Source organism: Barbus barbus (assembly GCF_936440315.1).
Source record: "Barbus barbus genome assembly, chromosome: 13".
Classification (NCBI taxonomy): Eukaryota; Metazoa; Chordata; class Actinopteri; order Cypriniformes; family Cyprinidae; genus Barbus; species Barbus barbus.
In genome coordinates, this window is record NC_136741.1 from 8075633 (window position 1) to 8097294 (window position 21662).

Consider the following 21662-nt stretch of genomic DNA (forward strand, 5'->3'; position numbering starts at 1 on the left):
AGCCTATGTGCTATTTGACCATGTTTGATAAATGCACCTAACGTACTTGTTTTTTTTAACTCATTTGTGTCAGTAGATAGGCTACTAAATTCACACTAAATTAAATTAATGTTCCATAATCTGTAAATGTTCAGCATTGTATAAAATTGATTTGTGTATTATGTTGTTGTTGTTTTGCACATGCATTTATTCTGAGGACTCAATGCAGTTCATTACAGAGGAGAATCAAACAGTTGTTTATTAAATGAGGACAACAGTCTGAACGTTTTATTACAGACACGGATTACTCAGATATGAAATGGATTGGTTTTTATCAGATTTGCCCCCCGATGCTACCAGGAGTAGAGACTCCAGTCTCCCATTAATCGGAATGAATCTCATGTTGCGTCTGTGTTTATTCAAATCCTCCACTAGTAGCACTCGCGTGCCCTACATCTCTCCCTGACCCCGCCTGCTTAGACCAAAACGGTCCGCCCCAGACTCTGTGAGTGGGTAACAGCAGTATTTTTGTGTTTCGGCATCTTGTTTTGATCAGTGACTGTCATCTGAAGTCACTGCACAGGATGGTATAATGTAGATCCTTTTTGTCCGTGATGACTTGTTCACAGATGCAAAGCAATAGTCGGTGCGTGGACTAATTGGCAGCACCCACGACCAACGAAAAGCTGACCGGGAGTCGAACATCACCGGAGATTTTTGTCAAGACAAACAAGTGCTTTGTAGTCCCTATAGAGCTCAAGTGTGCAAGGCTGGATCGATAGGCCTGGAATGCTGCTGTTTCGCCGGAGATTAGACTGTCGGACGAGCGAAGCCGAAGCACGGGATCGGGATCTGAGAGAAGCAGGATGCTGAACCGCGATCAGGGTGAGCGCATATGGCCACGTCTGGACGCTTTGTTTAGAATAATATGATGATGATCAATCGCGGCTTTGGTTTATACACTCTGACACTGTCGTTTATGCAAAAGACACGCGTGTCAATGCAAATGGCTGTTGCATGGGGGATTTGTTTTGCGTGTTATGAACGCGATCATATCTATAAAATGATGTCGTGGCCTACTTCGCTCGCGATGTCTCATCTGCACACACTCCAGAGGAGTTTATGCATGATATTTTGTAGTCTATTTACAAGATCAGATGTTATGACAACGGTACGGTTTTCCGCAGTCCGTGTCTGTGTATTGACTCTATTCATTTACGCGCAATAACGCACGGAAATCTCCATGCATGTGTGTTCATACCTGCAGGTAAAGTGAACATGACTTCTGTTTACATGCGGTATTTGGACATTGAGGTGCCAGACGAGACACGACATGCCACATACACACACTCGTACAAACAAACTTGAGTGCGACTGCCTCGTGAACTTGGAAAGGCTTTTTGTTATTTTTTGGATATCATGTGAGTGGTATAGTTATATGAAGTTCATGATATTTTAGTATATCACCATGTTTAACATAATTTTCTATGAAAGGGGGGATTTGGAGATATTATCATACACTTTTTGTTTGCATTTGGAAAAAAAAAATATCTTTTTATTGAAACATTTCTTGAATTCTGGGATTGCACAATGATTTAGATTTTTAGTTCCATCAATGGTTCTCATGCATGTATGGACTGTGGGGAAAAAAACGAATCTATTATTAACCGATACTGCAACACCACAACTACTAAACATACAAACAGTGCGAATGTGGTAACCCATTTCTGAATAATAACTGCACGGTGAAAGTGAAATAAGAGCCCGTTTCATTAAATTCCTTACAATTCTAGTTCTTTCTTTGATATCATATTTACAAACCGTTATCTTCCTAAAGAAGACCCGGTGATCTTGATCAGTGTCTGTACTGTACACGCACAATATATCCTCTTGATCTCCAAAAGAACATGGTTATGTCACTAGTTCCTTATCCTGATATATCATGTTCACTAGTTCTTTTGCATCATCTTATCAACATGTCCTCCTCAGGTTTTTATTTGGTCTGATCCCATCAGTGTTCCCACGCATTGGAGATTTCGTTGGTGCATGCTATGAAAAACATACCAAACATACCATATCAAGTCTGTTCATTGACAACAACACACATACACACTGGCATTTGTCTGTCTAAACCGTCTGTTACATTCTCACAGTCATTGTGGCGATCCAAGAAAATTGTAGACTTTTGCTTTAAGTAGTTGATGACTGCCAGCACGTGGGCTGAGAGTTTTATTTGTGTCATTTGGCCTTTAACCTTTGCAGATGTTTCCCAGAAACATCTGGTATTGGCACATGTCACCCATCGATTGCAGTGGTACAGTATAGCAGCAGTGGCACAGCACAAATGATGCCCCCAGGGCAGTCCACATCATTTGTCCTGCATGTCAGCACACACGTCGAATCAAAGTTAATTCATCATGGCTGGAGAGACCGATGGCCAGCCAGGTTTTGTTCATCGGCCAACTAAGTTTTCTCAGTGTGTTCTGCACCATCGGTGAAGTTGGTCCTCGTCTGCTTTTTTTCGGACGTTTCGACATGTTGAATTGGTGTTGGAGCTTGTCGGTCAGTCGGGCCATCTGATCATTCTGATTGGCTGTACAGCTAGCGAACAAGTGTGCGAGAAAGGCGCAGAACAGACATGCTACTTGGCCATCGTTTGTCGAGCGTCAGTTTGGTGTGTACCGGGCTTATGATTGGAACTTGTGATTGCTATGCTTTGGTTACTATGATTAGCACCTGGTATGTTATCGATTATGCTTTGGTCTGCTCTGCTGTTAGATGTTAACATAATGTTGATAAATGATTAATTTATATTGATTTGGCTTACCAATACGGACATCAGATAAGGGATCACACTCAAGTGAGGAAGCTTCAATACACACGTGCCATTTCAGTCAATGCAGTGGTCAAGTGAAATCAAAGAATGAATGTGGTGTGACGTTATTTCAAACAAAATCGGGCCTATAACGAAGTTTTGCCAAAGTGAACTTTCCAGAAAAGTTCACTCCAGCTGGTAAACACTTTAGAACTAGTCTTCTGAAAAGGTGTTTCGAACAACTTTTTACCCGAATGAAAAGAACTTCATTTTTGCATGACCCATTACTTTTCAAAGATTGGAAGCATTTAACCGAAACATATGTTGCTCATGTAACCGTTGTTTGTACCATCATAATTTGATGCATATTGCTGCAGATATTGATGTGGTTTAGCTCTGTTTACGCTGGCTCAACTTCCATGAACACAGAAACAGAGAAAAGTATTTTCCCCGGATGCACTGTATGACGAACAGACAGATCCATTATCCAGCAGGCCTCTAGCTGGTTGGTCACATCTGAGTCTTTCCTCCTCACTTGTGTGTGCCACATGGGGATCCCTTTGTTCCATGTGCAAATCACCCAAAGACTTGCATTCTTTTGATGTCCACCAACTCTAACAAATATATGACTCACAGCCCATCTTATAGTGGGAAAAAAATGTTGTCAAGTTAAATTTGAGCATAAAAAGCAATCTGAGCAATGAACTCATTGCTTTGTTTTAAGAAGTCCCAATAAGTCTGAATGTTTATCCCCATGTTATGTAACAATTGTATTGGTTGCGGAACAGATTATGTGGTTAGTGAAATGGGTGCTTGAGGATTTGTGTACTTAGCATTACAGGGTAATAATGAACAAAATGATGGAGTGAAATGGTGTGTGCTGCGAAGTCACAGGTGGTTTGGTGGAGCCATTCCATAAACTCTGAACAGACACAATAGAAAAGAGCTGGAAATACTGAGAGGTGCTATGGAGTTGGCGCTGAAGAAAAGACAAAAGTGTACAGAGAGGGTGGAGGGCTGTGAGGTCATAATACTAATAATCCACTCAACACAAGCCACATGTACTGCAGAATCTTATTAAATACCAGCGTGCACAAACACAGTTGAACTAGCATCACACTTGCATTGTCACCATTGTGTTATGAAAACTGTTACTTGTTATTGGATGGGACATTTCTGGAACTAGTTTGTTCATTCTAAATAGGCATTCATGAAATAATTGTATGGACATGGGTAGGCAGCATGTAATTTGATGCAAATGAAAACAAGGCTTTGTGGGATGAAAGTACAGTCAGTTTCAAAAGTTGTTCTGTTGAGAAACTTAGTAATTAATTTATCCTAATCAAATGAAAATTAAACCCTTTTATTTTTGGCAAACAAAGTGCTGCATAACAGAGGTTTACTGTTTAAATTTAAAGCAAACAAATGGGAGCATTCCTTTAAAAATAAAGATTTATTATTTATTACTAGTATAGTTTCTGCACGTTAAACTATACTTTTATTTTGAAGGGTTGCCGTGAGGAACTTGCAGCTGCTGTGTATGTGATATGATGGTAGTTTTCTCAAATTAAACGGTAAAATGCAAATAAAATGGCTCTCAGAGCAGCTGGAGAGTATATATTTGTGTGTTCATATCATCATATAGAGAGACGGCAGAAGATGAAAACACCGCGAGCGTCGTCCGCGCTTTAGTATGTGTGTAGTAAACACAACAGTGCGTCGCGCCATCCGCCATTCATTCGAAATCATGGCGCCTTATGCATGATATCAAATGCTTCCACAGATTTATAGTATTATAGCATTTCACATCCTTTTTTTATTAAAAAGCTATTTGTTATTATTTGGCATGCAATAAAATAACCTGTTGTGGAATGGAGTAATTTCAGTCTGATTCAGATTTGATGGAAAAACCTTAAATAAAGTGAATGCGTCAGGGATCTGATGTCCTTGTGTTTATTAGTAGCATTCCCATCTAAGGCCTGTCATCACTGATCAAGTCTGTTTACTACAAAACTCGTCCCTAGCTGGCTGTGATATTCAGTGGTCTGAGCAATGCCATAACGTATTTGTGTTGAGTTGTTGTAGAATAGCCACAAAAGCTTTTGTTTTGCTCTCTGTCAGAGCCAAGCATTGTAGTGAAATCTGAGGAAAGCCAGTTTTTTTTTGTTTTGTTTTTTTATCCTTGTGTCAGGTAGATTTCATGTGCGTTGAATCTGTAACCTCACCCTGTTGGCCTGGAATGATCTGGTTTAATCCTCTTATTATTGCCTCTGGACATTCATTTGACGACCAGATATTAAATTTAACCCATTGTCCATCATTGTTACTTTTAAGGATCAAGTAGCCACCAAAATGGACACATTTTCGGGCCTTGATAACCATGAATAAGTATAAAGAAAATGCATAAATTGCGAAACTTCTTGTAATATTATCAACATCTATTCAGGTGATTCCAGCCCACAGTAAGCATTTCTTTTGCACGTGAGTCTCTCTTGTTTTACATTTACGTGGCCTCTTTTTTTTGGCCTCACGTGACCATCCCAGTGGGTCCGATTACAACTCTGACGCCAGAGGAACCTGAATTCAATCCAGAAGTCACAAGGTTTCTGTAATGACAGATTGTTTTCATTAACAGTGGTAGTTCAATGAGGGATTAGAGTGATAGTTAAAGGTCTGCTGTATTTGTTTGTTTTGCTTTGCTTTTTGTTTAGTTTGTTTAGGTTTGTGTTTTTGCTTGTTGATTGTTTTTTGTTGTTTTATATAATTTTTTTGTTTTGTCCATATAGTTATTTATTTTTAACTATTTACATCTGTGGCTTTTGCTTTGAAGTTGTCTTTGTTGTTTTGATGTAATGTGTTTCCTGTAGACAGAGCCATGTGGTGTCAAGAGTATGACCTCACTGGAGCCTTGTCGTGCTGGGAGGCCCAGAGTTTGGTGGTTTGAGCAGGAGTTTAATTTCCCTGTCATTCAGAGAGAAAAGTTATTGTTGTAAAAATACGTTCTTGTCCACATTCATGCATTTTGGTCAAGTCTGAAGAGTTGTGAATGTTTAATCTGAATCCATTTTCTAGTTCTGTGGGTTCCTTTCACCCTACGTCAGCAGATACTGCAGGTGACACATGAACAGAATGAGCGGTGCATGACTGATTCATTATGAAGGAATTATGCAAGAGAGGGTTCCATCTCTTACTCTTCCCCACACACACTTTCACTCTCCCTCTAATCAATTCTTCTATTCTTCACAATGTATTCCCCTCTCAGTCTCTACTACACTATTTAAAAATCACCACGGTCTTCTCCTCTCTTGTTTTGCTCATTGCCTTTCATCAATCTTGTTTTTTCCTCCTTTTTTTTTCCGCTCTCTCTATTCTCTACCCAGCGTTCTTCCGCTGGCGGTGTTCCAGGTTCACCCACATACGCACGCACACACACACATTCACTCACACTGATCTTTTCCGGAGTAGGAATTCTGTAACTCCACGCTGGGTGTTTGGCAGTGTCCAAACCGCAATGGGATGAGAGAAAACGGCCCCTGCAGGGTTTGGATGAGACAGCAGACTATTTTAGTCGCAGGCTGTGCCAAAGAGCACCTTCCGATTCATGAAAATAGGAAAATCTGCTAGTGGTGGATTATCATTATGCTGGTGGTGTGTTGGGCGCTATCTAGACAATGTGTGAATGAGACTGTGCTTCCATGTCTGTGCAAATACGATACAGAATGTTTGTATGTGTTTTTAAATTGATTAAAACTGAGAAAATGTGTGATTGTTTGTTTAAGGAAAAGATAGAATGGTGGGGTGTAGTTTTTGGCATTTTTGTGAGGATATGATTGAAGCTTACAGCTGGACAGATGCTTTTCTGACATTTTGCAACACACCAAGACCAGAACACAGTACTGGAACAAAACCGAGAGTGCGAGTCCAGGAAGTATGCATTTCATGAGGAAAAACTGGATAGAAAGTTGGAAGAGAAACAACTCTGTAAGCTAGATAAGATATGCAATACAATATGAGAAAACTATGACCTGGTTGAAGGGTGATGCATCAGCCTAGAACCCTGTGCTCCGATGAACATGTTCAGCCCATCAGCCAAATTATTCAGGAACTGAATGCTTTCCAAACACGACACTGCCTAAAGCACACACACATACTCACAATATTTACTGTAGCCAACGCATGCTGACACTGCTGTAGGTGGGTTACTTCATAGATGATTGGTGTTGGGTGTGGGTGACTAAGGGAGTCGTGAGAGAACGTAGCCCACAGACAAGGCCCTGCTGCTGGGTAAGACAGGACAGCTTGTAGGGGGTGTAGCAGGTGGTGCCGATCTGCTTCTGCAGTCAAATACCACTCACATAGTGCCACTCATTCAGTACATCATCAATCATGTACAAACAAATGACTGGCATAGTTATTCATGTGTGAATCAGTCTGGAATCAGTTGCCCTTTTGGTTTTCAACGGGGACATATTCCAGTATTGACTGTTATTATTTAAAAAAATAAAAATCTGGTTGGCACTCCAACATAATAAGTGGCAATATTGCACCTTAAAGCTAGTTGCCACCTTAAAATGGGAAGAAGTCAAAGATAAATTTGACTTATAGAATCATTTATTTATTTAAATATTGTATCACTCTGGGTAAAATATGGACAAGCCCATCAATTGGGTTGTTTTGAACCAGCGGTTGGGTTACACAGAAGGTTGGGTTAAACATTTAACACAACTGCTGGGTTTGTCCATATTTCACCCAGCATTTTTTAGAGTGTTTACTGTATATCGCAATAACATGTTATCGTGAATTCTTTTAGCCAAGATCATGTGTAAAGAAAACCTGATCTCAAGACAATCCTACTTTGCATTATATAATAGTTTCTCCATATACATGTCTACCTATAAACTAAAAAGTTATTTTTATTTACATGATTAAGTTAGACCTTCTCTGATTTTTAGTATTAAAGGGATAGTAAACTGAAATTTCTGTCATTTACTCACCCTCAAGTTGTTTCAAACCTGTATGAGTTTCTTTCTTCTGTGGAACATAAGACAAGTGTTTTAAAAATGTGGGTAACCAGACCGTTGCTGGTCCCAATTGACTTCCATAGTATGAAAAAATCCTATGGAAGTCATTGGGGACCAGCAACTGTTGATTATCAACATTCTTCAAAATATTGTATGTAGTGTTCAGCAAAAGAAAGAAATGTATGCAGGTTTGGAACAGCTTGAGGGTGAGAAAATGACATAAAATGCATTTTTGTGTGACCTATCCCTTTAAATACATTTTTCCAACTGTATCTTTAAGACTTGTTAATAAACTCTGTGTAGCAATGTAGTTCACACTGTCACTCATCAGAAAAGAGCTAGTTTCTGAATAGGCGCTAATTTGAGACGTGGGAAGTAATATGTAAATGTGTTCATGGTTTTAATGTCAATAACGTGACACATTCTAAATGACTATTTTTTTTGCTTCGTTTTCAAAAATGTCCTTTTCAAACTAGAGAGGGAGTGAATTGTGAATACTGTCATATACCGAGTGTATCAGCAGAGTATATCAATGTCTTTTATTTCAAAGGAGCTAGAAAATTAGTTTTTCGCAAAATGTTCCCTTTAAACATTTTCTTTTCTGTGTTAAGTGGAAAGGTTGGATCAGCTTACAAGATTGGTTCAACGAATCCCAAAACTCACAGTTTGGATCATATTACTTTTTTGAGTCACGGATCAGATTTGTCTTTCGAATCATTTCGATGTAACTTTTCTTTCCATTTATTACTAAAATATAAGTACTACTTTGATACCAGCAAAAACTACTAGCCTAACTAAGAACGTTCAAACATGATTAAAGACAAGTGAAAAGCCAGTAAAAAAAAAAAAAAGCACAAATTTACAAGCATAGATAAATACAACAGAATGAAGTTACATGTAAACTAAGGTTTGTAGAATTCTGGTACAAAAATGTATGAATGAAAGATAGATTAATCTTTGTCAAAGCTGTGTTTTGTTGTTTGAATAGCATTAATGGCAGCAGTAGGTATTTATAGGCATTTATCATAATTAGGTATTTATCTTGATTTTATGTGTCTGTTCAAATACAAGGAGATTGTAACAAACAAACAAATCTCATTGAGTGCTCCTCTTTAACATACAGTGGTATAAGATAAATTGAATTGTTGTTTGAATGTGTTATCTGAGATAGAATGGACAGGGTGGCTAATGTTGGACCAGCGGATGATGACTCATATAGTGTTTGTCAGTAATCTGATTATGTTGTTGCTGTGGAGGACCGATAAATACAAGAGTGTGAATTTGAGGTAACTCGAAGTGCATTAAGGTGAGAAACAAAGGCACAGGTGTCCAAATCCACTAAAACACCTCCAGGGAATGAAGATGGGGAACGCTAAACCTCTCGGTTTAAATTGAAAGAAGTGCAAGTTGAGGTAAATGACTGCAGATGGAAGTCATTAATGAGCTTTACAGAAGAACAGTGGGAGGCTAGGAGCTCAGCAAAAGGAAGGCAAACAGAAACAATAGGACAAATTGAAGCCAGACGAACCTAACAGCTGTGACCGATTAGGTTACCATAGCTACAAGTGTCCATCCCACTGGCTAACAACAGGAGGGGCAAGACTCTCCAGAGGTCATGATATCAGCATGACCAATAAAGAGGTGTTGTCTATTTGAATGTGGTCATCCCTGTGACCTCAGGTAACCTCTGTATAAGTGACATTCAGAATTCACAGAAGTTTGACTCATTTCACCGTCACCAGAGACCGCAGGAAGAATGGAGATAACGAAACGGTTTGTTTTTAAGCTTTGGACTAGAGAAAAAAATAAAGATAAATTTGCTAAAGATAAAAGTCTCTTATGCTTCCCAAAGATGCATTTATTTGATCAAAAATAGTCAAAATGGTAATATTGTGAAGTATTATTGCAATTTAAAATAAAATTCTTTATGGCAAAGCTGAATTTAGCTGCCATTTCTCCAGTCCTCAGATGCTAATTTAGTGCTCAAGTAACATTTTTTTATTAATATCAATAGGGGTGGGCGATATGACCCAAATCTTATATCACAATATGAGTAATTTTATTTTACGGTAACAATATATATCACAATATAGTTATTTTTGCTTTGAACAAGGTCTTAACATAATTGTTTGCTACCATAGAAATTTTATAATTCTTGTCACCAGTGCAGTATAACAAAAAAAAACCTAATACGATCCTAAATTAAAAGAAAGCTAAAAAACTGAAGCTCATTGAGGACAAGTAAACAAAGACTGATCCCAAATCTTTGAATGTATATTTTTTTAAATAAATATATTACAATTAATATATCTTTTCATATTTTTAGTCGTCATTTCTTTTACGTCTTTTTTTAATATAAGCAAACACTGTTTATTTTCTAGTGTGTAAAGTGCCTGTTAAGTGAATTATGACATTGTTTGAAAGCTTTTTACTTTCAGCAGCAGTCATTTTGAAGGGCCCTCCTGAGGGAGTTGTACACACTTCTGTATAAAACAAATGGTGTTTCATGGTATTGCCACTTGAAACGCCTTTTACAGAGTTTTTAAAAAGCTTCAGCCACAGTCTGTGATGGCTTACATTATTCAGAATTCCTAATTCATTACAAACTGCATTAGTTACCATGAGTCACTTTACATCCTCGCAGCCTCTTTCTCATTTCACTTTCCATTAAATAAATGCCAGTCTGATGAGTAAAACATAAAATCATCTGTCTTCCCCAAACATTTTTAAAAAATGTCACTTTGACTGTCACTTAACTAGACTAGCGGCTAGTTGTGTACTCAGACATGCGTGTTTAGGTTAGTGTTTAGGAGAGCAGTAGTGTATGTTTGTGTAAGCATGAATGAGGGTGGTGGTCAGTTTATTTTAGTTCCTCAGGTTGAGATGATGATGCTACAGCAACACTTTGAAAAGCCCCACAAGCTAGAATGCCTCTGATTGACTCCTGGTCTGTTGCTATGGAGGGGGAGGCTGCCTTTCTATTGGTTAATACCGCCTGGCCCCGAGCTGGCAAGCTTTGCATCTTTTAATTGTTACGGTCACAGACAGGAAGGGGAAGGTCATTATTTTTGGACACCTGACTGCATAGGATGATCCATTGATGTATAATGAGGAAAACATGGCTGTCTTTCTCTCTGCAACCTGTGCGGGATTGCAGTTTAGTTTGGCAGGGATTCCCTGCCACGTGGGGGTTGACGTAAACTGAGCTTTGATTATCCCTAAGTTAAAGTTAATTACTAAGGCATGTGTTTTGTATGACAGAGCAGGGGAGAAAATAGGGAGGGAGTGTAACCGAATGAAGAATGTTCTCACGTTCAACTCAGACTGGTTTTAGGGGAATTATGGGCTAGGGATATACAGCACTATAGTTTCGTAATCTACTCCTCAGTGGGTTTTCAGAATGACTAGTTGACTAGTCTGTCTTGAGGAAGCCCTGTATAATTAAGTTGGTTTAGGGCCATGCCCACCAGATCAGACGCGTTTCGTGGAATGTTTTTTTTTTTTTTTTTTTGCATTCAGAAACGGCACAGATGTACATAACACTGCTGAAAGAAAAGGGAAAGCAGCACAGCTTTTATGGCTTTTGTGGCATTGCTTTAAAGATGATAAAGTTGGGGAGACAGCTTTAAAAAACAAAAAAAACACACTCTCAGTATAACACCCTAACACCTTTTTTTAGCTTTAATTCACATCCTTTAAATTACAGCACCTAAAGTATTAAAGATACAACCCGAATTCTGGAAATGTTGGGACTTAGTTTTCATTTTATTCAAATTGAAAAAAAAAAAGAATTTCAAATGACATGAGCCAATAATTTATTCACAATAGAACATAGATAACAACAAATGTTTAAACAATTTTATGCACAAAATGAGCTCATTTCAAATTTGATGCCTGCTACAGGTCTCAAAATAGTTGGGACAGGGGCATGTTTACCATGGTGTAGCGTGTAGTAGAGATTTGCGTTTATGAACGTTGTTTTTAAAGTATTCCACAATCTTTTTACGTACTCTTTCACACATTAGAGAGCCTCTGCCCATCTTTACTTCTGAGAGACTCTGCCTCTCTAAGACATTCCTTTTATAGCTAATCATGTTACAGACCTGATGTCAATTAACTTAATTAGTTGCTAGATGTTCTCCCAGCTGAATCTTTTCTAAATTTCTTGCTGTTTCAGCCCTTTGTTGCCCCCTGTGCCAACTTTTTTGAGACCAGTAGCAGGCATCAAATTTGAAATGAGCTCATTTAGTGGATAAGTGTACAATTTCTCCGTTTAAACATTTATGTTATCTGTGTTCTATTGTGAATAAAATATTGGCTCATGTGATTTGAAATTCTTTTAGTTTTCATTTTATTCAAATTTAAAAAAATTTCCAGACATTTCCGGAATTCGGGTTGTAAAACTAACATTATATATAAGTGACTTGATTTAGTCAATAAATTATTCATTATTACTATTCAACTATAGAAATCAACTGATTGCCATAGCAACGAATTAAAAAATTAATTAAAAATCATTTTAGTATTGTTCATTCCAAATGCAAAGGATTTTATGTTGTTAATGGCTGTTTTTATTATAAATCATGGTTGCAATTAATTCAAATTAACTGTTTAAAAGAACCACTTTGCAGTTCCCACCACTACTGGTTAAGAGTTCTGACACATCACTACTTTTCACTGCAATGTCAAAGTGCATTTGCATAAATTAGAGAGATGGAGAAAGAAAAAGTAGAAGAATTAGAAGAACTGATGTTGTCTGAGTTTCTATATTAAACATTGCCAGAACAATTGCACAGCTGTCAGAGAAGAAGTGGTCATTGATTAGATTGTGACCATTTAGAGAAAGAAGACCTGACCGCAGAACAGTTATTAGGCATCCTTAAGCACACAATGAACCACAACTATGTGACCAAGGAGAAGGGCATGACTGAACGAGCGGTGGAGGTGAGGAAGTGAGTGGGGGGAGAGAGAATGAAGAGAGAGAATGAAGAATAAAGCAGAGAATAAATGGAACGCAAACTTCTGTGAGTGAGTTATAGCCTTCTATATCAGTAGTGTCACATGGATATATTTGTTTAATAAAAGTAGCCTTACATGACCCAAAACCCTTTCCAAGGAGCCTCACACACAATATTTAAGTTCAAGGGAAAGGGTAAACCGAAAGAGAGGGAGAAAAGGAAAACAAGAACATGAGTCTCTCACCCCTGCTCTGTTATGTATCTTAGATGCATAATTGTTTATATCGTAACATGTAAACTGTGTCATCACTCGATATATATTATATCCAACCTAATACGCGTACATGCAGTACACTCACATAAAGCAATATATACTATAGCAAATCTATATAGAATGTAACTAAATTATCACCCAGCTCTATATCCAAGTTGGATATATAGGTATGTCCAATGTTATACTCATGCATACAGTATATTTGTGTAGGGAAATATATACTATATAGATCATCTCAACTGTAGAATTGCTTGTATTGTCACAAAACTGTTAACTATATCATCACCCAGCTTTAATCTGCTAACTTTTAAATGAAGATGAGATTTTAAACAGTAACATCATGATTTTCTGTAAAGCTGCTTTGAAACTTTATTTTGAAAAGCTCTATACAAATACATTTAACATGACTAGATTTTCCATGTTGAATTTGCGACTTCTAGTCTTCCAATATTATGTTTTTGTGAGCTAAGGTGTTATATAACATTTATTAATTTACTCTCTCTCTTACAGGTAGATTCATGTGGACGCGAGGTGTATCCTGATTTCCCAGCCCCCTCCCCCTTCCCTCAGTCACCCCCTCCCTACAACCTGTTCACTCCATCCACACTACGGTCACCATGACGTCCACCTTTCAGACCCTAGCCTTTAAGCTGGCCCCTCCCTCAAGAGAAGCTGGACCAGAGCAGTTGGAACCATGTAACGACGGAGGGGGGCGACGTTATGAGGTGGTCCCCTCAGTGGTCTGCTCTATGTGCTGTCTCTTCGGAATCATCTATTGCTTCTTTGGTGAGTTGAGTCTTCATGTTTACTTATGTATCACCAAGAGACAATATTTATATGTATTCCCACAAAATGATGTTATTTTTATAGGTGAAAATCTATAGATAGCATGTGATCTCATATCCACAGTCTCTCATTATTAGAATTATTCAGGGTCAGGGTTATGGTGGTGTTTTTTAATTTTTCAGTGTTTTTCTGTGTCAAACCCATGTTCTTATTCTAAAACTTTCTTTTTGCCCTCTTTTAAATATTTCATGAGGTTCTAAATAAGGTCATGGCTTGTATAACTGTTCTGCACTCTACTTCAGATTTAAACGGGACAGTAAATTCTACTCTCTTCTCTGAAGTCTTCTTTTCTTGTTAGTCATCAGCTGTCATGTACAATTTAATGGATGTTTTTGATATCGTACCTTTAAGCCTTCCCTATCATTAAGGAGAAATGCAAACAATAGCATTGAATGGGCACTGATAAGAAAATGTGGGTGATCATGTGTTAATATGCCCATAGTTGTAACATAAAAACCATAATGATTTCTGTATTACTGTGTAATAGGGATACATAATATATCAGTACTTTATTGTTATCAGCTATATTAGATTTTTAAATTTATAAGTATTGGTCAGTATTGAATATTTAAATTTGCATGCTCATTTCCTCTATTTTTACATTTTAGATCACCTTTGCCGTCATCTAATGCTTGCTTAAAGTTATCATTTACAAATTTTTTTTATTTAATAACACTGTTAACCCTGTAAAGGGTTATCATATTTGATGTATGAAATTTAAGGCATCTTTTTTTAATAACATGATTTTTATCAAAATTTGTTGCACACAATCTACTACATGGCTTCTGCTCATTGATTGATAGTTTAGACTTTTTTAGTGAGTAAAGCATTCATTTTTGTAATGGAAAGTGTAATATTGTGATGCCTAAATTCACCTGTAGCGTTTAAAATGAATTTATTTTATTTTTTTGTGATTTGTTTATTTGTTTAATATTTGTATAGACAACATTGTATAGAATTTTTATATCTACCATAACGTGAAAATAATAATTGGCTTGTCTATACTATCAGCCAGAAATAATATGGGTACATCCTACTGGGGAGTTTTGATTTTTAGAGTTTCAAATCAAAATATTTTATAAAATACAATAAAATAAATAATGCTATGTCCCCTAAATTTGTTTTTTGGCTTTCTCTCAAGTTTGTGCATCACCCTGTAAAAGAAGAGCTGGAAATATTATACATCCTGAGTGAATCGACCTCAAAGTCACTTTTCCATATTGAAAGTATTGGAAAGTGTTTGAACTGTTAATAAACTGAGCAGAATCGTGGTCTCACACTATTGTGCTATTCTTGAGCTGTGAAATCAGCCACTCTGTGCATTTCCAGTGTTTATCTGTCTAGCTATTTTTATCTTATCCCTCCTTCACTGTTTCTCACATTTTTTCACTCACTCAGTTCTCACTTCCTGTTCTTTCTCTTGCAGGTTACCGCTGTTTTAAGGCAGTACTCTTCCTCACAGGCCTCATGTTTGGTTCTGTAATCATCTTCCTGCTCTGTTACAAGGAGCGAGTATTGGACACGCAGTTGAGCGTTGAGGCCAGCGTGGGCATCGGCCTGGGCATTGGCACCCTGTGTGGCCTGGTGACCATGTTGGTACGCAGCGTTGGGCTTTTCATGGTGGGGCTGCTCCTGGGCCTGCTGGTGGGCATCGGGACCCTGATAGGAATGGAGGAGCTGACGTCCAACCCCCCGCGGTCAGTATGGGTGCCCCTGGGCGTCCTGCTGGGGCTGGGCATGCTGTTCGCCGTCCTCACCCTGCAGTGGCAGAGATTCTTCACCACCCTCTCCACGTCCGTGTTTGGGGCTGCAGTGATAGTTGTGGCTACGGATTATTTCGTGGAGCTCTTTGCGCTGGTGAGGTACATTTACGAGCGGGTTAAAACGGGCCCCCGGGAGCCGGTGTGCTGGACGACGTGGGTGGTCCTGGGAGCCTGGCCTGCTCTCGCCCTGCTGGGTGTTTTGGTGCAATGGAGAGTGACGGCAGAGGGCTACTCCCACACGAAGGGTGAGTCAGGGACAGACAAAGTGTTGTTTGGAATATATGATACTGTTCTTCTGGATTTACTGTACCGCAGAGGGAGAGAAGGTTGTATGAATGTGTGCAGCACAGCAGATGGTTCCTGTCTGTTGGTGTGCTCTCAGGCCTGTGTGACTAATAATCACAGAAACAATCATGCAGAGCAGAGTATCAGTTCATGGAGAGGCTCTCTCTGTCTGTCTGTCTGTCTGTTAGTTTCCTCTACAGTAAAGTTGTGCGTGCACTGAATGATTTATAATGTCCAACTTCTTCAAGAAAGATTTCTCCCAAACATGAAAGTTTGGCACAATTTCACCCTCACGGCATTCCAAAACTGTATGATTTCCTTTCTTCCGCGAAACGCATGAGAAGTTTAACAGAACGTGAAAAGTACTCTTTTGATAGTGAATGAGCACAGTTTTACAAAATTAAAAGTAGTCTATTCAAGGGTAGTCTAATGCTATTCAAAATTGATTGAAATAAAATTTAAATTGTGATGTAGCTTAGCGTGATTATCAAATAGTAAAGGCTGCGATTTAATTAAATAAATATATGCACTGCAAATTTTAAAGCAAAGTGTGACACTGTGTTTATCTACACGCATGCAGCTTATGATCCAGTGTTTTCGATGTTTCAGGAGCATTTATAAAGAGAAGAAGCTTTTAAGTTAGCATGAAATGGATTTGTTTTTTTAAGCACGTTATAGATCTTATTGTGAAAGGTTCATACATTGCATATGTTTAATTTTCATGTTTTTACACCTTAATCAAAATGTCATAAATGTACCTTCTAATGAAAATGACCTCCTTCTCTCTGATGTATGCGGGGCTTAAATCATTTAGTCCACTTAAACTCACCAAACTCACAAGCTCGTGTTCAACTGCATCCACTTTCAAATCCACGTCTCAAAATCTTTATCAACAATTAATGCACAGAACCAAGTCTCACCTACTTGTTTCTTTGTTGATGGTCCGTTACTCGCATGTACTGGACATCACAATACAGAAGAAAAGTTCTGTCACTGTTTCAGTTTCATCATGTCTTTGCGTGATCCCTGTAGTTTTCCAATAAAATAAAAGCTTAATGGTTTAACATTTGAACAGTTGTACTGGGGAAAAATGTAGTAGTAGTATGCTATTTTTCTTAAAAGAACATTAAATAGTGAAATAGTATTTCTTATTTTGTTTCAATTTTTTTACTGTTGAACTGTTGAAACAAATTGCGCAGTCCTACAAAAAAGCACAGCTATCCTCTTAACAGAGCATTTAGTGACTGTTACATATACTGTCTGATTTTTAAGGTTTTTGCAGAAAGCAGCTTTCTGAAGCATCATTTAAACCCAAAGTCGTTTTCTTTATGCTGTTTAAGGTATTAAGAGAAAGTGTTACACCTGGGTTTGTGCCAGAGAACGCAGCTTATGTGGTCATTTAAATATATATGTAGGTTTTTAAAGCATGTGTATGAGTGTAGAGAAAAAGGGATAACTAAAGTAAAAGAAAAGTGTGGAGAAAGCCACTTACTGGTAGATTTATATGCAGGTTGCTAACTCAGTGCATGTAATCATGAGCACTGCTTTCATGTCTTGAGCAAATTTATTGCAAAAACCAGAAAGCCGATGTGCATGTAAATATACTCTCTTTTCATCACATGAACTATTGTATGGCTCCAGAGTAACATAACACACATGCATGCTGTTCAAATTTACATTTGTTTCCATTCACTTTAGAAAAGCAAACATCTACAATATTTATTTTGTGTGTGTGTGTGTGTGTGTGTGCAGGTCATAAATGTACATGAATGTTTTAATTTTTGTATAGACTAGAAATAATATGTTCAATATGTATGTTTCTGTTATGTAATGTGCTCTTTCTATCTTTCTCAGTGATGATTAGTCGCCAGCAGCGGCGGGTTCAGCTTATGCGTATACGTCAGAAGGAGGAGAGGAGGGAGAGCAGCAGGAAGAAAAAGAGGAAGCAGCCGCAGAACGCACACCCTACACATGCTGCCAAAGCCCTGCACCCAGAGCCCGCCTACCGCAGGAAACCCAACCCTATACGACGCTTTGATGGAGATGTCCTTTCTCCTGTGAGTCCACACACACACACCATCCTGCGCACATACCTACTTGTTCTAACTTATTCACATATATTTCAGAGCAGGGTGGAAATTAATGGGAAAGTGACAAAAACGCCACCAAAGCTTAACATGTGACTGCAATGTCCCTGTAATGAATTCCTTGATGTTTTTAACACTTTTATTTTTTTTTTCAGTCTAATTACTTTTCTAATTATCTGAATGGAGAATTTATTTAACCCTTTGATGCATACGATCACACCGTAATCATCACTCTAGGCTGGTCCTTGGCGCTTACAATCACACCAGTGTGATTAGAACATTTAGTACATCACGTGATCAACTGCTAAATTCAAATCTGCTTTTATGTGCTTTGACTGGCACTGAGACAGAGAGAGAGATTTATCGCAACCGGGTTAGTGTTTTCAACCACATAATGTTTGTTTTAGGTTTAAGACATTTAAGTACTACCAAAAACAGTTCTTAAAATACACACTGTTGTCTATGAAAGCAGAAAATGTATCTGAAATAATAATAATTAACCCTTTCAGACTTAAATTGATGTTCTATTCATGTTAGAAACACATTGTGTATATCCAGTACCTGTCAAAAGTTTGGAATAATGTTTTTGAAAAATGATTTGATCCTCTGCTGATTTTGTATATTTGCTCACTGACAAAGAAATGATCAGTCTTTAATTTTAATGGTAGGTTTATTTGAACAGTGAGTGACAGAATAACAACAAAACAATTCAGAAAAACGCATTTCAAAAAAGTTATAAATTGATTTGCATTTTAATGAGTCAGATAAGTATTTGACCCCTTAACAAAACATGACTTAGTACTTTGTGGCAAAACCCTTGTTGGCAAGCACAGAGGTCAGACGTTTCTTGTAGTTGGCCACCAGGTTTGCACACATCTCAGGAGGGATTTTGTCCCACTCCTCTTTGCAGATCCTCTCCAAGTCATTAAGGTTTCGAGGCAGACACTTGGCAACTCAAACCTTCAGCTCCCTCCACAGATTTATATGGGATTAAGGTCTGGAGACTGGCTAGGCCACTCCAGGACCTTAATGTGCTTCTTCTTGAGCCACTCCTTTGTTGCCTTGGCCGTGTGTTTTGGGTCATTGTCATGCTGGAAAACCCACCCTTTTTCAATGCCCTGGCCCTGACGGTAGATGGCCCCGTCCATCGTTCCTTTGATGTGGTGCAGTTGTCCTTGTCACCTTAACAGAAAAACACCCCCAAAGCAGAATGTTTCCACCTCCATGTTTGATGGTGGGGATGGTGTTCTTGGGGTCATAGGCAGCATTCCTCCTCCTCCAAACACGGCGAGTTGAGTTGATGCCAAAGAGCTGGATTTTGGTCTCATCTGACCACAACACTTTCACCCAGTTCTCCTCTGAATCATTGGCAAACTTCAGACGGCCTGTACATGTGCTTTCTTGAGCAGAGGGACCTTGCGGGCGCTGCAGGATTTTAGTACTTCACGGTGTAGTGTGTTACCAATTGTTTTCTTGGTGACTATGGTCCCAGCTGCCTTTAGATCCTTGACAAGATCCTCCCGTGTAGTTCTGGGCTGATTCCTCACCGTTCTCATGATCATTGAAACTCCACGAGGTGAGATCTTGCATGGAGCATTGCATTTATTTTCCCCACTGTATGCATTGCAACAAAGTAACAGGATTTTAAACTGAGAGTTAAAATGACCAACAATTAACAATTGTTGTAAATTTTAAACATTGAACATTTGTGACAGGAATGAACTTAAATACCTACCATTGAATTCTGTTTTTCTAAAATGAAGCCAAATGAAATCATAATTACTGTTGTATTACCATAACTTTAATTTTGTGAAACATTTTGTCATACAAAGCTGGAAAAACAAGCATTTACTTAAAGTAACTTTGGTCTTGTTTAATAAAGTAGTAATATTTAGGTTTTTTTGTTCTATTTGTGTTTTTCTCTCTGGCAGAGCTACATCCAGAGTTTTCGGGAGAGACAGGTGGATGGACGTGCTTATCCGGCGGGTGGGCTGATGGCTGCGGGTCACACAAGTGTGGATATGGACTATGACTGTGGATCCAGGGTTCCTCTCACTTCTGGGGTTGGACCACATGTTCGAGTCTGACCACACTCACTTCATCACATCCCCCCCACCCCCCCATAACACACTCTCATAAGGTGCTGACCTGACTCTGGGTCCCGCACGCACAGAGGCTTGGGTCTCCTCACCATTCAGAACTGAACAATGAAAGCACTTCTAATTATAATACTGGACACATCATTCCGAGACCATGGTTGTATTAAAGAGCTGCTTTCACAAACACGATTACACTAACACACTTTACCTGAACATGTGCCTGAGATGTGGCACTCTGTTCGCCTAATACAGAAACCATTATGAGGTGGTTAAAAAAAAAAATCAATCTGGGCTCCATTGTCAAATTATTTTCTAAAAAAAAACGTCTGTGGTGAATTAGTGTGTTACCCGTTCATCAATGTTTCACGATATTGCATTTCTGTTTTTGACAAATTCATCAGTTGGTGCTGAATCTTGTCTTTGTTCTACAATGCTGCCTGTCATTTTGAAGTCAGCTGTTCCTCTAATCGTAAAGTCTGTGGATTCCACCAGTCAGTGTCTGTACTGTGAGATCCCGCATTCCGGCCCAGGACTGTACCAAATACCGTCGAGCAGGGGTGCTTTCGAAACACCACTAAGAAACTCTCTCAGGAGAATCCAACTCCTTAGCCTTGTTTCAGAAAGGCTGTAGGGCAAAGAGCCATATTACTGCTGATCAGAGCCACCTGGTCCACTCTGGGATGCAGAGCTGAACGCCTGGTGATGAAAAGAGCGAGGGCAAGATGGAGGAAATGAGCGAAGATGATACTCAGGGACAGCGTGAATGTTTTGGAGTACTGGGGGAAGAACTATAAAGTACATGGACACAGAATATTAATGCAAAAACTGTAGATGTGTCCCCTCGGAGGCGAGTGCAACGGATGGCACCATGAGCGTTCAGTTACTGCGGTGTATAAAACTAGTTTGAAAGTGAACATATAGGGTGTTCTGGAAGACATGATGGTTGAGGAGCAAACTTCCTTCTTAAAAGATCCCCACAGTCCTTTGGGGCATACTGCATGACATAAACACCCCCATTTTCCTTTCCACAATGCGTTTTCAGGCCCATCTTCATACAGACAATTGAAATGAGCAGTTTCTGCCATGGTGTTTCTCTTTTTTTTTTTTTTTTTTTTTTTTTTTTTTTCTGCAAAGCAGAAAATCTATGTTATGTACATAAAATGCACATTTAGTATATCCATTTCAACATGTCCACTCATATTTATTAGATATTGGTTTATTTCTAATTGTTTTTCAAGGGATCTCGAGTCCCGACAGGTGAATGGATGGTGGTATTTATTAGTTTGTTTGTTTGTTTGTTCGGTTTTACATGCATATTCATGTTTTCTTTATAACTTACCATCTGATAACAGAGTGTAGTCTTAAAGACAGAACGTCTTCAAGCAATGAAACCTTTGACAATCTGACTTCAATGTTTGTTTTTTTTGGACACTGTACAACAGCATGTGTTTGTATGGGCCTGGTTATTATGGTAAACTTTGTGAATTCACTGTGTCTCTTGTGATCTGTGATTCTCTCTATTTCTGTCTGGGCAT

General features: G+C 38.6%; 1 protein-coding gene across 1 annotated transcript; it reads left to right on the plus strand.

The window, feature by feature from the left end:
• The first annotated feature begins 467 nt into the window (after positions 1-467).
• On the plus strand, positions 468-21621 carry LOC306879426 (transmembrane protein 198-like). The gene is made up of 5 exons (XM_079432363.1): positions 468-864; positions 13558-13833; positions 15320-15901; positions 17796-17998; positions 19960-21621. The coding sequence occupies exons 2-5, from the start codon at positions 13665-13667 to the stop codon at positions 20113-20115; spliced, it is 1110 nt and encodes a 369-aa protein (XP_079288489.1). The 5' UTR covers positions 468-864; positions 13558-13664; the 3' UTR covers positions 20116-21621.
• The last annotated feature ends 41 nt before the right edge of the window (positions 21622-21662 follow it).